This window comes from Astyanax mexicanus, chromosome 4, assembly GCF_023375975.1.
Source record: "Astyanax mexicanus isolate ESR-SI-001 chromosome 4, AstMex3_surface, whole genome shotgun sequence".
NCBI classification, from domain to species: Eukaryota; Metazoa; Chordata; class Actinopteri; order Characiformes; family Acestrorhamphidae; genus Astyanax; species Astyanax mexicanus.
The window spans coordinates 44,747,002-44,763,621 of record NC_064411.1 but is presented as its reverse complement, the minus strand read 5'-3'; the positions used below and the strand labels follow the sequence as shown (position 1 = coordinate 44,763,621).

At 34.7% G+C, this 16,620-nt stretch overlaps 1 protein-coding gene across 1 annotated transcript in view; it reads right to left on the bottom strand.

Moving 5' to 3' along the window:
* The window catches only part of dscamb (Down syndrome cell adhesion molecule b), a 135,292-nt gene extending 123,260 nt beyond the window's left edge, over positions 1-12,032 (bottom strand). Inside the window, exon 1 of the mRNA XM_022679006.2 lies at positions 11,362-12,032. Within this exon, the coding sequence (XP_022534727.2) occupies positions 11,362-11,404 (43 nt within the window). The 5' untranslated portion in view covers positions 11,405-12,032. The remainder of the gene's footprint in view (positions 1-11,361) is intronic.
* Between the last annotated feature and the right edge of the window lie 4,588 nt (positions 12,033-16,620).

The following is a 16,620-nucleotide window of genomic DNA, read 5'->3' as shown; positions in this document are numbered from 1 at the left end:
GTGGTTTTAACTTCATGAATAATAAATAATAAATACTGAATTACACCCCACACACACACACACACACACACACACACACAAACACACAAACACACACACACCAGCAGGTCTGGAGGCTTTCAGTGCACACCAGGCAGTCTTTGGTATGATCTGGCCTCTTATGTGGCCACACCCATTGCAGAGCATTGCAGAGACCCTCACTATTGCCCAGACACAGCTGCAGCATCTTCAGCAGACACTGAGGCTTCCTCTCTCTTTATACGGCCTTCCGTCCAACCGGCTGTCGTCTAATCCGGAGGGTTTCATTCATCAGTGCGGGAATGATCTAAGCTGGAGAGAGCTTCTTAAATCTACAGTATAAACATCTTTTATTTCTCATTTTAATGTTGACCTAATAATATTCTTACTTAAATCTGGATGTTTTTCAGATGTTTACTTTAATCTACAGGCAGACTGTTTTGAGTATTATCTTACCGTTTTAAAGCAGCAGTCTGCGATATTTTTCGTTTAAACTGAAAGCAGTAGTATTTCTGAGTAGGTAGGCGACAAAGAATTGTACTTAATGGTATCGGTGTCCTGTCATGACCATCCCTAAAAAAACATCTGATATATATATTTATTCTAAAATCAGAATGGTCTGGTAGGTTACTTGGATGTAACTGCTCTCAACATTTTGGCAGTGTTTCATAACTAAACAAAATGAACACAGAATTTCACACAGCAATGTATTGACATTAACTAGCATTAAAAGTACTCTTCTACATCCTCGTGCAATTACACATTTTCACCAGAGAGGTCTCTAAAACACCAAATACCAAAGCACACAAACTGTCGCTTTAAAACAGGACAATAATCTGCCAATGGAATACTTTGGAAATGCTATTTTAATAAATAAAGCACCTTTTATTAGATATAAGCCAAGCAATATTCTGTTATTACAACAATCTCACTTAAATTAGATCAATTAGACATTTATACTCAATTTCAGCTGATTTAAGAACATTTTATCGGCTAAATAATCATTTTCTGCAGAGCTCAGCTAGCTCTCTCCATCATATCCATGCTTTCAGCACGTTCACCACCTTGGAGGAGAGGGAACCGGGGCTGCGCTGAGCCAGTCTGCCAGCCAACCAAGCAGACGCAAATGTATTCAGAACATTTAGGGCCCCGGATTAATCGAATTATAATTTAATCATCTGATCAAACAGCAATTAGCATAATCACTTCTGGGGAAAGGATGACAGAGAAGAGGAAGCAACATATGATAAACCTCAGGCAACTGAAGCTCTAATGAGACGTTTAACTGCGAAAGCACACATAAAAAAGTAACGTTCCCGGCTTCCTGACAGATGGCTGGTGTTTATTGGAGAACGTCTGTAGAATCTGATGTAAAGCAGATCAGTTTTTTTTTTCCTCCAAAAAGAACAATCCTATTTACATCAGCTCTTCAAGAAAAGAACATATTTATCACAATCATATGAAGTGTTACTTCCAGTATAAGGGATGGTCAGATTATTTGGCAACCAAAATGATTCGGCTAGAAATTGCAAGGACAAAAAGCACCTTTGGCATTTAAGAATTTGTACCAAACTAGGGGTGTGTAATATCGTATCATACGCGAAAAAATAAATAAATACTTAAAAAAAATATATATATATTGTGATATTCTGGAAAAAAACTCTTTTAGCCACAGTGCACAGTGAGCTGGAATTCACTACAGGAAACTCTAAAAGTCAGCTCGCTGCTGTCACTAAATCATTTTAAACTCCTAGTTTCTAACCACCTTCACACAGCCTGCCACTGTTTTAGCTCATTTTAGTTTTTTATGATCTTTGGTATGTTTTAAGTTTTTTTTTGTTTTTTTTTTTTAGTTAACTTTTTAGTTTTTAATTGTTTTTTTTTTACATTTATTTTTAGTTTCTTACTTTTCTTTTATCATTTATAGGTATTGCTTGTTTATATTTTACTCTTTTTATGTGTTTAGTTTTTATTTATTCATCTGTAGTTGAATTTTTATTAGTACTTTTACCTTTTTTTACCTATGATTTTATGATTCCTACTCTTAAATTATTATTTTTACCTTATTTGTTTTATATCTTAATATTTTTAAAATTATTATCCTTTTTTCAATAATTCTTATATTATAATGCTGTTTTTTATGCTTTTTTTATTACTTTTTTATTTCTATCTACTTTTTTGTTGTTGTTGTTGTTGTTTCTGTCAATCCCTTCCCTGTGTAAATGCTCGGCTGTATTGTCACGTGACTGAGAAAGCCAAAAACTCACTGGTGCTCCTGTTTTTTCAATTATAGTCCAGATGCAAGTGTTTTATCACTGAGTAGTAATAAAGTGTTAAATATTTTTCACAGACATCCCCCTGAGAAACTAATCCCCTCTGGATAGGGTTATTGTCAGCTATTACAATATGATTTTCTAAACATTTCATGGATATCATCTGTACTTCTAAAACACTGACCAACTGCACACATTATTATATATATATAATAATTAGATGTATTGCAGATATATTGTATATTGCATGTCCTCTCTGGTGTACCCTCTAATTCAGCAGAGATTGGGGCAGCTTTTCTAAAAGCAGATCAGAATACCTGCGAGCAGCTTGGTCCTGTATCCTGCAGTCTGTAGAGCGCTTAAAAATAAATCACAAATTTCAGAACACAAAGCGCAGTCATTTGTCTCTTTGTCACTCTGTCTATCTGGAGCAGCTCTAAAACAGACTTTACCAGATCTGCCATCGCATTCCCATCCATAAAGCAGCTTTTCTACAGTGAATACACAATATTAGAGGTTAGACCTGGGCGATATGATTAAAAACTCATACCTTGATATGCTTTAGAGAAAAAAAATATATATATTTTGTAACTCGTTAAACATTTTACTCATTTTGTCCTGCTGTAATTCACTATTTTACAGAGCCTGGCGATGTGTTTTAGTGGGTTTGGTATTTTTTTTTTTCTTTTAGCTAATTTAAGTTTTTTAAATCTTGTATAAAACTGATTCAGATATCAATATTTTTGTCCGACATTACTAAAGATACTAATTGTGATCACTGTTAGAAACCTTCTAGTTTTATCTGTTTCTGTTTAAAGAAGAAATCTCTAAATCTCGAAAATCTCTAAAAATGTTGAGATTTAAATGTAGCACACAGGAAGTGATGTAAGTGATGCAGTTTTTCTGCAAAGCTGGGAAACTGGTCCTGCTAACACTAGTGCTGTGCGATATGACGATAAATATCGTTGGGACAATAGAAAAGTGTCTATCGTGCTTCTTAGCTTCTATCGTCCCTATCGTAACAGAAATGTCATCAGTTATTCATGCAAATATATAAAGTAGGCTACGATGAAATGTATTGGCGTGGTCACTTTGCATAAACTAGGTTTATATAAGTAATAATAAAGTAATCTTTGCAAAAAAAGCTTCATAATGTGGTTTTGTGACACAACGCTGCTTTACGTTATTTGACATATATTGTATATCATGATATATATCGTTACCGTGATATAAAAAATTCCATATCGTGATATATGATTTTCCCCATATCGCCCAGCACTAGCTAACACTGCACCTAAAACATCACAACCCAAATCTGATTTTGTTTAACAGTTTGTAATATATTAGACATTTTATCAAAGACATTCTCAGTATCTTGTTCTAATCCATATTATGAGAAAAAGTACTTAACTAAATAAAGAAAAAATGAAGGTCAGTCAATCTTAAAAAAATTCAAGAACTTTAAAAAAGTATCCTCAAGTGCAGTCCATCGCAAAGGCCCTCAAAAATGTTATGATGAAACTGGCTCTCATCAGGACCACCCCAATAAAGGAAGAGCAAGAGTTACCTCTGCTGCACAGGATAAATTCATCAGAGTTACCAGCCCCAGAAACCGCAAGTTAACAGCTTAACCCCAGATAATCAAGTTTACTATATGATTCCTTATGTGTTCTTTCATAGTCTGGATGACTTCAGTATTAATTTACAATGTAGGAACAATATAAATAAAAAATAAAAAAATGTAATAAGGTGTGTCCAAACTTTTGATTGGTACTGTATATGGAAATAACCGTCAAAGTTTATTTAAGTATAAAAGTTTTAAGCATTCAGCAGAAACAAAACGAATAGAAAACTTTCGTCTATTTTTTAAACAATAGTAACTTCACAAGAACAAAATACAATAATAAATGAATTAATTAATATAAACAGTGCAGAACAGGTAGTGCAGATAGATAGATAGATAGATAGATAGATAGATAGATAGATAGATAGATAGATAGATAGATAGATAGATAGATAGATAGATAGATAGATAGATAGATAGATAGATTGATAGATTGATTGATTGATTGATTGATTGATTGATCCCCAAGGGGAAATTCTACAACATACATTACACACTGTGCAAACATTTATTAAAACAAACTCTTAAAGCTAACAAGCAAAAGAAATACAATAGACAGAATGATCATATTATCATAAATGAGAACAATATGATATGGCACACCTCTATTAAAAATATAATCTTAGATATGAAACAAAAAAAAAACAATATGAACTAATTATGTTTTCACACTGATGGGATAAGGTACTGTATCTCATTGCTCAATCAAAAAAAAAATCTTTCCAATAGACAAACAGACAGACAAAATCCACACAGTGTGACACGCAAACATTTCAATAATTGATTTTAATCCAATTAGAGCTCCTAATCTCTCACGTGCTGCACCTGAACGAGGCCACGGTCAGCAGACTGACGCTAACTGGAGAGAATCTTTAAATAGATAGCAGAGGATTGAAGGGTGTAAGTCTTTCAAGAGCACCTCACAAACTGGAACAGATGGGCCCTTAATCAGCACACTGTCTTAATTGCCCCCAATAGATTAACTCCCACTAAACACACTTCCCAGCCTTCAGACCCAGCCAAATTACTCCCTGTGTTTTCCTACCTTCCACAGTTCAGCAATATCCATTACACACACACACACACACACAAATACATATGCCACTCTATTATCATCTGAATTATTGCCTGTTTTAGCCATTTTACAGATACTGTAACTATACATCCTATACCTGGCAACCCCAAAACCCTCTGTAATCTCATCAGCATAACGGATGCTGGCCATACTGTCTAATCTCTGATAACAACAGAGGATAATATGTTTTTGGATGGGGATTAAGACTTGTGTGAGATTACAATCAGAGTCTTGCTAAATGTTTACTGTTGTTAACAAAATTGAAGAAACCGATCATTTTTAAGTGCTCTCTTATTTTTTCCAGAGCTGTATATATTTTGTTGCAAAAAAGAATATTCCTGAGTTAGTAAAATGTTTTAAATATATATATTTTTTTATTGCCCAGAACATTGTTATCACAAAAATACCCTGAAATATCAGGATATTATTTTAGGCTCATATTGCTCTAGCTCTACTGTCCACAATTCAAAATGAGCCCTGTGTTTTTTCTACTTTAGACAAACACAAACATCTTAGACAAATATTTTACTCTGTTAAAATCTGGATTATTGATCATTTTAGCTATGTTACCTGGCAACCCCAAACCCTCTGTAATCTCATCACCATAACGGATGCTGGCCATACTGTCTAATCTCTGATAACAACAGAGGATAATATGTTTTTGGATGGGGATTAAGACTCATGTGAGATTACAGTAGGCAGAAGGTCTGTGACATATTTTGTGTATTAAATATAAATAACCACAAATATAGCATCATAACTTTTAAAACAATAAAAATTTGCATAATGTGACAATAGTGACATTCTGTGGTGAAAGCAGTCTAGTATGTATTTAATTTGATTATTGTTATTTATAGTTATTTAAAGTTTTAAGGTTGTTTTTTTGAATAATAGTTTAGGTTTGCAGTTTATATGCATGAACTAAATATTCTGCACTTTATTTAAAATATTAGGTATATTTTTTGTATCATTACATTACTTTTATGTTGAACTTTTTTGCCATATAATTATTATTTTATTTAATAGATGTTTTTGTTTTTGCTGAATTTTTGAAACTGTAAAATGAAATAACATTTTTGTATCTGTTGTCAGTAATATATTTTTGTGTTTTTGTTTTGTTTTTTGGTTCATGTTCTGACATTTTTTTATACTTATTTTTTGGGGAGGACTTTAAAGGGTTGATTAAGAATAAAAAGATAGATAATTAAAGATGCATTTCAATAAAAAAATGTATATTTAAAATTTTATTTTTTTTTTGTGTTTTTTTCAGTCATATCAACACAAAAAATACTGTTACCTCAAAAATACCCTGAAATATAGTGATATTATTTTTGGGCCATACTGGCCAGCTCTACTAAGCAGTGATAATTATAACGTTATAAGCTCCAGTTACTCCAGTGTGTTACTGAGGCAGTTCCCCTCGCTCCCTCTGAGACAGCGCAGTTTAATTGCATGCATTCATATTTAAATACTCTTTGCCTTAAGGGCTCCATGATCGCCAAAGAGATAAAAGAAACAAATAATCCCCCAATCTCATTAAATTACAATATGTCTATCAAAACTCTATGACATAAATGAATGACATGAAACTAAAACAATTGTGTTATTAAAATTTTTATTAAAAATAATTATTACCAGGTAGAAATGTATAAATAAAATTGTATAAAATGTACAATCATGAATTTAAAGTGAAAATACACATTTTTCTGTATTTCCATAAAATGTATTTTTAAACAAAATGCTTTAAATTAAACGTTGTGTTGATAAACAAAAATATATGGGTCTTGGAATTAAATACTGCTTAAGGTGCAATCTAGTGTAGTGTTTTTTTTTCATTAGCATTAAGGTGGACACAATATCTGCCTCAACACACAAAGTAGTACATTTACAATGAACAGTTTTGGGAAAAAAATAAGAGAGCACTTAAAAATTATGAGTTTCTTTGATTTTACCAAATTAAAAAACCTCTGAAATATAATCAAGAGGAAGATGATCACAAGCCATCATTTTTGCACCAGGAGTGGCATAAAGTTATCCAAAAGCAGTGTGTAAGACTGGTGGAGGAGAACATGCCAAGATGCGTTAAAACTGTGATAAACTGTGATTATTGATTTCTGAACTCTTATAACTGTATGATTATGAACTTGTTTTATTTGCATTATTTGAGGTCTGAAAGCTCTGCATCTTTTTTGTTTTTCAGTCATTTTTAATTTTCTGCAAATAAATGCTTTAAATGGCAATATTTTTATTTGGAATGTGGGAGAAATGTTGTCCGAAGTTTTTAGAATAAAACAACACTGATTGTTTTACTCAAACATAAACCTATAAATAGCAAAATTAGAGACAATTATTCAGTTAAATCTACTTAAGTTTGCAAAAATTATAAAAAAAAGAGCACTAAAAAGCACAATCTAATGCTTTTATGTTGTATTTCAATATAGCTTAATTACATTTGAAATGTACTTAGGTCATAACCATAACTTGTTCCAAGTAAGTACTTTTCCATGTTAAGTACACTTTAAAAAATATACTTAAATGCAAATTTCTTTTACAATGACCACCCTGTTGTGGTGTGTCAAATATCACAGTAGTTAATTTCTTTTTTTTTTTTAAGAAAATTTAAATCTTTCAAATATTTAGAAAACAGAATAAGATTATCATGAATAAACTTTAAACATTTGCCACCAGTTAATACATTTTCAGTAAAATCATGGCAAGCTGCTCTACAGGGTGAACAAGGGTATGACATGAAAATAAATACATTAATTAATAAAAGTGATATAAGGAGACAAAACTTTTTTTGAAAAGTTACAAGACGGCAAAAGGCACAGTATTGTGAAAATTACCCTTAATTTTTAGCGCTGTGCACTGGAAAAACAGGGTTACGATTTCATATATCACAATATACTGTGATACTGTAAGCAAATAGATATAGAATGAACTTGTTTAAATCAAATAGTAGGAAACATCTCATATTTACCAAATCAGAGGAAAAAGTAAGTTTACTTTTTATCCTTTTTATCAGAACCGTGGAAACTAACGACAGACTAAACAGACTATACTATAATCTAGTGGGCAGAGCTTAAATACAACACAAAATGACACCAATCTTTACATGTATAATAGTATTAATAATCAATACTGTGATTTGGGAATTGTAATATAATATCACAATACTTCAATATATACAGAGAATTTTTTTCTTACACCTCTAGCAATACTGTAGTATTACATTATTATAAATGTAGCTACTGTAAATGCAGTGCAGCTTCAGTACAGTGAGCTGAGCTGTTTTGAGGGTATTATCTCTATCACTAGGCAGGCGGTGGTGGTGATATAAGCTGTACCCTCACACTGCACTTCCGGGGTCATTCTCTCGCTGGCCTTATTTGATGAAACGCCACGGCCACAGCATTCGTAATGGAGGTTTCCATAGAGACTGGCCAAGGAAAATGGTCTAAAGCTTCTAGAGATGTAGAATTTTCTAGACCAGAAATTTTAAAGCTTCCAGAGGATAAAAAGACGTCGTACAGCACTGAGTGAGACTGATTATTATAACCAGGCTTCAGAAAAAAAACACACAAATTAAATAGTTTTAAAATGTGTATCTAAGCTCCACAATTTTTAACAGTGAATTTAGTCTTAGTCTTTAAAAAAATTGTAATTAAAAAAGGAGAAAAGCAGGTAAAAAAGCTGTCTGTGTGTTTTGTGGGAGGGGGCTGCAGTAATGCACTGCTTGCAGAGAGGGGCTGGAAAAAGAGAGCAAAGCACAACGTACACAATGTACACAACATCCACAACGTCCAAAACAACATACACAGCATACAAATGCACGAAGGATCAAAGCTGAACCTGATCTGATCTGATTAATGTGATGATGTGCTCTTATTGGTTTATTGGGATTTTATGAAATTCAGCAGCAGATACAGAAATAATGCTAAATAAGGAGAAATCCTTTAATTAATAGTGTGAATATCTATCCACATAACTAACTGTCCATACCAGATCAATTAGAACACATTTATATATATATATATATATATTTATATAGGGTGAATTAAGAGTGATTGGGACATAAGGTCAAATAGGAGAGTTAAGTCATTATAAAAGGGGAAAAAAACTACATATACATACATATACTGGCCGAGCCCTAGCTGTAAAACTGCAAAATCAATAATTAATCACCAAAAATAAATTAAAACTGTCCCAATCACCTTTAATTTACCTTATATATAAAATACAGTATGTATTTCATTAAGAAAAAAATAAAAACAAATAAACAGAATCAAGGGATAGCAGGAAATTAAATATATTGGGTTTGGTCAAAAATTATCCTGAGAGTGACATATTCCATTATATCACATTTTATTATGTGTAATTTCCTGCTTTCCTTATATTTATTCATGGAATGCATATTTTATACTATATATAAGATAGATTAAAGGTGATTGGGGCAGTATGTGTATATATATATTTGAAAAAGGAACAGCCATATTTGAAAAAGGAACAGCCAAAACACACAACTGTCCAAAAATGACAAAATGGCTAAATAAATGACATTCATCCGTCCATCATGTCCACATCAGCTCCTCAGCAGCATCACTTTCCAACATCCAGCATCGCTCGCCAAATTTCAAAACGCAATTTTAAATTTAATCCCTCTCTCCATTTATCTACAACAATCAGAAAAAAGAATAATCAGAACACTCATCAATAATGTGTGTCTATCTGTCTGTCTGCAGTTTCTCCACAAGATTGTTTTTGTTTTCCTCCCTCTGCCTCCCTTCATTGTGGGTTTTTCTCCCTCCATTTCCCATTTCTCTCTCCTGCGTACACACCCTACCATGATGTTTTCACCAACTGACCGACCGTCGTGTCAGTCGTGGAAAAGATTTTGGGTTATTTTTGGTGTTTAATTTATTTTTAATTGCCTTTTTCCATCAGTATGTATTCTATAAAAAATCAATAATCCAGGAAATTAATCATACTGGGTTTGGATTTGAATGATCTTTGCATGTTTATACACTCATACCTAGGTGTGAGTGCAGGGACACTCTGTAATTCACACACATACACACACACTCATATACACGTATACACATACACACACTGCTACATCTACAGCTACACATTTGTCAACCCTTATACCGTACCCTAAAAACCTGAATTAAATTTTCTCTTTTTTTTTAATCATTATTTTAAAAATAATGACGATCTGTATTATTTATGGATTTATGGCCTGAATGTTTCAAACCACGAAGAGTATCTTTATCAATAATCTATAATAAATAAATCTGCAAAAGTCAGTTATAAAATGTAATTAATCTTTTAAATGTTTTCATCTATAAGGATTTATATATTCTCATATTGCCAAATATATTCCCAGTAGATTCATTAGATTATCCCAAATCTTTTCCTTTCCCCTTTTTTTTTCCTTTCCCCCCCTTTTTTCCTCCTTTTTCCGAAGGTCGTTCGTCGTGCTCAATAAAAAATAGGGGTCCTTCTTTCTAACAGCTGACTGGGAAAATATCATATAAAATATTGGAGCACCTTTTTGAAGCTTTCTTTACGGTTTAAATAATCTTTCTATGTTTACAATCATTAAAATGCATTACAGTATTAATATCCAATCCAATGCACAAATTTGTACCATTTCATAACCATAGGATCTAGAGGTAGGTAGTAGGATCTAGAGGTAGGTAGAAAAAAAATTGAGGTAATAATTTGAGGTGATTAAATGTTAAATGAAATTGTGAATGTGAATGTTGCTGTGTTTGGAGTGGGAGGGGGGTGTATGTGGTGTTGTGTTATAGAGGGAACAGGGGGGTTTGTTCAGCAGTGTTCCACGGTTGAATTCCAGCACTGGAACACTGGAAACCCATCAATCATCAGTCACCAATCACTGTCCACTGCTGAACTAAGCTCTGATTAGGGACACTAATGCAAAATGCAAAGAAGAAGAAGTGATGCTCATTATAAAAAAAAAGGGAAAAAAGCCCACCCTGTATAAACGTGAGGAGGAGGAGGGAGAGGACAGGGTCGCGCCCATGACCGTCCCACCAAGCAGCAGCATCAGTACCAGTATGACCAGAGAGAGAGAAAGAGAGAGAGAAGGAGAAGGAGAGAGAGAGAGAACCGGGCAACACCACCAGCCAGACACCAGAAAATTCATTCTGGAGACTATAGACTCTGGATACTGGGTTTAAATGTTTAAACTGCTGCAGAAATCCAGTATGAGTAAAAAACATATCTGCAACCCTCAAACCAAATACACTTGTTTCTGAGTTCAAATTTTACACCACAATTGAGTTCACATTACTTCAAATTCGGTTTTATATAATAAAGCAAAAAAAAAAAAACAAGGTACTGACCATTCAGGATGCTCTGGAGAAACAGAAATGCAAATATCCACATGCCCCGCTCCGTTCAATCCCCTGAGCAGCGCTCCTCAAACCTCCTCCTCCTCCTCAGCGCTCCTCAATCCTCCTCGATGCGTTTTTCCCTCCGTTTTTTCACGTTTTTTGCGCTTTTTTTCTTTTTCTTCTTCTCTTTTCAGTTGTGTGTTTTTTTCTTTCTTTTTCTTTTTTATGATTGTTCCAGTTCAAACCGCGCTCAACACCGCGACTCCTCCTTCACGCTAAACGCAAAAAAACGCGAAAAACGAACAAAATGAAACTGTTTGGCAAAAATTAAAAACTGCAAAAGAAACGAAACGGAATGTAAAAAAGGGGGGATGGAGAGGAGCGCGCGGGAAGGCGTCATGGAAGCTGGAAGAGCGCGGCGGGGAAAGGAGAGGAAAAAAGGGGTTTAAAGAAGAACTAAAAGCGAAGGAGGAGAGGAGAAAGAGGAAGAGAAGGAGGAGGAGGAGAAGAGGAGGAGGAGGAAGGAGGAGAGCGCGCGGAGTTGGCGGGAGTGAGGCGGAGGAGGAGCGGTCGGTTCAGCGCGAGCGGGTTTACAGCAGCGCCTCTCGCCGTCCAGCGCATCTTCAGCGCTCAGCCTCCCTCACACACAGCCGGCCAGAGTCAACCCTGCGCACACACACACACTCTTACACACACACACACTCTCACACTCACACCTCACACACACCCCTCCCTCCCTCACTCCCTCCACCGCAGCCTCCTCAACTCCTCCGCCTTAAAGGAGCCCAACTACAGGCCACGCGCTCTCCCAGCTCATCATCATAATGACAATTAACTGTCTGTCGGTCTTTAGAAACGTTCACACACCTGTCTGTCTACCTGTCTGCCGGTCTGTTTTCCGAGACCTCTCTGTCTGTATGCCAATCTGTCTTTATAAGTATCTATCTATCTATCTATCTATCTATCTTTCTATCTATCTATCTATCTATCTATCTATCTATCTATCTATCTATCTATCTGTTTTTATAAGTGTTTGCATACCTCTCTGTCTGTCTATCTGTTTAACTGTCGGTCTGTCTATCTATCTGTCTAACTGTCTGTCTGTATGCCAATCTGTCTTTATAAGTACTCACATACCTGTCTGTCTGTCTATCTATCTATCTATCTATCTATCTATCTATCTATCTTTCTGTCAACCTGTCTGTTTATCTATCTGTCTATTTTTGTCAATCTATCTAACTGTCTGTCTGCCCACGTGTCTAGCTGCCTGCCTATCTATCTCCCTCTCTCTATCTATTTATATATATATATATATATATATATATATATATATATATATATATATATATATATATATATATATATATCTGACATCTATGTCTATCTACATGTCTATCTTTTTATTTTTGTGTCTGCCTGTTATTCTATGTACCTGCAAGTCTGTCTGTCTATCTATCCATCTATCTACCTGCCTGTTTGTCTATTTATCTGTCTGTCCAAACATATGTCCATCCATCAGCTTGTCTACTGATCTGTCCATCTGTCTGTCTATCTATTTATACCTCTCTAAAAGTTTGCTCAGACCCTGAAAACCAGATCAGACATAATGAAGGTTGCCACCATGTTTGAGTTTGCATGAGATTGTGTTTATCGAGGAATAAAAACATATCTACAACCCTCAATCTATATATTTCTTTGGCTGAGTTTCCTGTCTGTCTGTCTGTCTGTCTGTCAATAAGTTTGATACCCTGAGTGTCAGATTTCTTTATAAGATTGCACATATTATTAGTATGTCAGACATGAGTCTCATAACCAAGTTCAATTAACCCTTCTGTCGTGTTCACCTCCTGCCCCTTACTTTAGTGTTCCCGGTCAAATTTGACCAGTCAGTTTTAACGGCTCTTAAATTAGCCCAGAAACCATTTTTTACCACCAAATTTTTGTACAACATTTCTTTAGCTGTGAACAATGTCTCAAAGCAGTGTTTAACCTGAATTTATAGAATTATACATAAGATAACTGCAGTGAAATACAAATAGGCACTGAAAATGTATTACAAAATGAACGTTATGAATAATACATTGAAAACCAAAGACAAAACTCATTATGAAGGAGTGTGTGTGTGCATGTGAATTCATGCACATGGTCAGAGTGGGCCTTGCAAACATAGGCATCATATTTGCAGCACCCCATTCTTATTTTATTGTCTCTAGGGGCACAGAGCTCACATGGGTTTTCCCATGTATACCTGCATATTCCAGGCATAGCTGCTCCTGGCATCACTTGCTGCCCAGATCTTTATTCCATATTTCCCTGTTTTTCCCTTTTTGTAGCCTCATTGTTTGAGAGATATACTCCTGCTAAAATCAACAAACCTATGTAGGCTTGGAGGTCTACCAGGTCAATTTCTCTCCAGGTGTCCCCAAACATACGCTTCCCCGTTTGTCATCTCCAGTATAATTCCCTCAATGATCTCTGGTAAAAATGTTGGAAGCTAAACTTGATGTCATCCACATGAGATGAGTGTGTGAGTGAGTGAGTGAGTGAGTGTGTAAGTGAGTGAGTGTGTGATTGAGTTGGGGTGGTATGTATGGGGATATTTTCTGTCTGATGAAAGAATATATTTCTGGTTACCCATTCATTTCCTATGGCGGTCACTTTTGACCGGGAACACCACAGGTGTAACAAGGTTGAATAAAACCCTCAAAATTCAATGAAAGGGGTGATCATCACTTTTATGTGTTCAAGTGCATAGTGTGGAGGATATCATAAGGCCTTGAGGCAATCAGATGTAAAACACAATATTTATGAGTGTTTTAAATTGTAAATCGGTCAGATTTGACCGAACACGACAGGAGGGTTAAGAACTGTCAACTAAATCAAAGTCCCATAAGAAGAGGAAGTTTCTGTAGTTTGATATGTTATTACAATCGGAAATTCAGGGGAACTGTGGAGGTCAAGGTGAGATAAAAAAATCTCATATGACTGCCAACAACACTCTGCATGAAAGTGTAGCTAGGCCAAGAATGCAAAAGCAGCCTTGTCATTGGAAAGTTTTTTTTTTCCTCAAATGGAGAATTTAAAGCATATAATGTGTTTCAGCTGCACAACAGTTGGCATACATGGTGATAGCAGGTAGAAATCACATGACTAATGTAATTTCTTAGCATAAGTATATTGATTTATGTACATATAAGTAATATAATTATCACTAAGCTGTCACAGCTATTAAATACATTTCATCATATCCAAGTCATTTGAGGCATTTGCTTTCAGTTTAAGTTTAGGTCATATTATTTTGTTAACTACTTTTGTAATAAATCTGATCACAAAGGACGTCCTTTTGTTTTAACAACACAGTCCAGACAGAGTGTCCATTACACCCAAACACGGGCTCACCTATCACGGCCAAAATGTCAGCCAGCTGACTCCTATAGTCACCCAATGGAGGATCAGGTTCCCCTCTTATTGTGCAGCCCATTAGACAGGAATAGAAAAGTCCACAGCATGGCCATACGATCCCTTTGTTTTACCCTACACAATAGAGGCGATGAAGACAAGAGGTGCATGTGTCAATCCCGATATAGCACTCTACAACAACTTGGCATAGACTGACTGTAAGACAAGTAGGTAGTGACCAGCAGTCGGGGATTGCATTACAAAAGCATTCGATATCGAGACAGAGAAGATGACCATAGAAGGAATTATCTTTAATTAATGTTTGATAGTAAAGAGATTTTATATTGATTTTGCAAAATTATTCAAAATGTAATTACATAATACATAAATACATTAAATTACTTATCCATGAACTATGTTTAGTTTGTGTAATATGTTAAAAAGCAATAATTTATAATTACATCAGATTTACATTCTGTAGTTTAATACCTACACTCCACAAAATATACAACCCTGAAGAAAATGAAGGGCACTTCAGTTTCTGAATCAGTTTCTCTAAATTTTGATATTTATAGGTATATGTTTGAGTAAAATTAACATTGTTGTTTTATTCTATAAACTACGGACAACATTTCTCCCAAATTTCAAATAAAAATATTGTCATTTAGAGCATTTATTTGCAGAAAATGAGAAATGTCTGAAATAACAAAACAATTCAGAGCTTTCAAACCTCAAATAATGCAAAGTAAACACGTTCATATTTATTCATTTTAAGAGTTCAGAAATCAATATTTAGTTGAATAACCCTGGTTTTTAATCACAGTTTTATGCATCTTAAAATGTTCTCCTCCATCAGTCTTACACACTGATTTTGGATAACTTTATGCCGCTCCTGGTGAAAAAATTCAAGCAGTTCAGCTTGATTTGATTCAGCTTGTGATCATCCATCTTCTTCCTGATTATATTTCAAAGGTCTTATTTTATATATATATATATATATATATATATATATATATATATATATATATATATATATATATATATATATATCAGCTTATATGGAGATTAATAGCATCAAATTCATGCTTGTGTGGCTTCTTTAATTGATTACAGACATTTCTTCTGCTATGGTCACTTGTCCATGCAAACTTGTCTGTTTGCATGGGCAATTATTTTCAGACATAGCAATAACAATATTAGACTTCCTCTTTTCTGATTGCATTCAGGATTTGCTGCTATACAAGGAACCCATTCTTCTGTCCACAATCCCAAACATGACACTTCCAACCCCATGCTTCACAGTTGGCAATGTGTTCTTTCCAGGAATGTAGTTCTCCACACATATATCGTTGTTTACTGTGGTGAGGGTCATGATCATAACCATTCACTGCACTGTCCCTTGTGGGTGTTAATGCCTTTAATGATGTATTCTTCACATGTGCACATGTGACACTGTGGATCAAGGAATGTAAAACACCCACACTTCACAAACAGAATGCCTCATACATCTGGCACCAAATATCAGGGCTTGCTATGAGCACACTGGTCAGTGTTCCGCCTCATTCATAAGATACACCTCATAACTTTTACAGATGTCGGTGTTCTCCAGTCATCCCCTGAGCAATATGTTTCTAACTGTAATTAATTTAATTAATGTTAACTAGGAACATGGGATGCAAAAACGAAAAAACGAGTAAAGATCATTATGGCTGTGGTCTATAACTCAGCTACTAGCTCTGAATGATTACAGGAAGTTTCAACAAAAAAGCACTTCCACTGTATGGCCACACAAGTCAAAAGACCAAACAATTTATAAATATCTCACATTTTAAGTTATTTTTAAGTTTCAGAGGATTTTTAAGCAGCAGC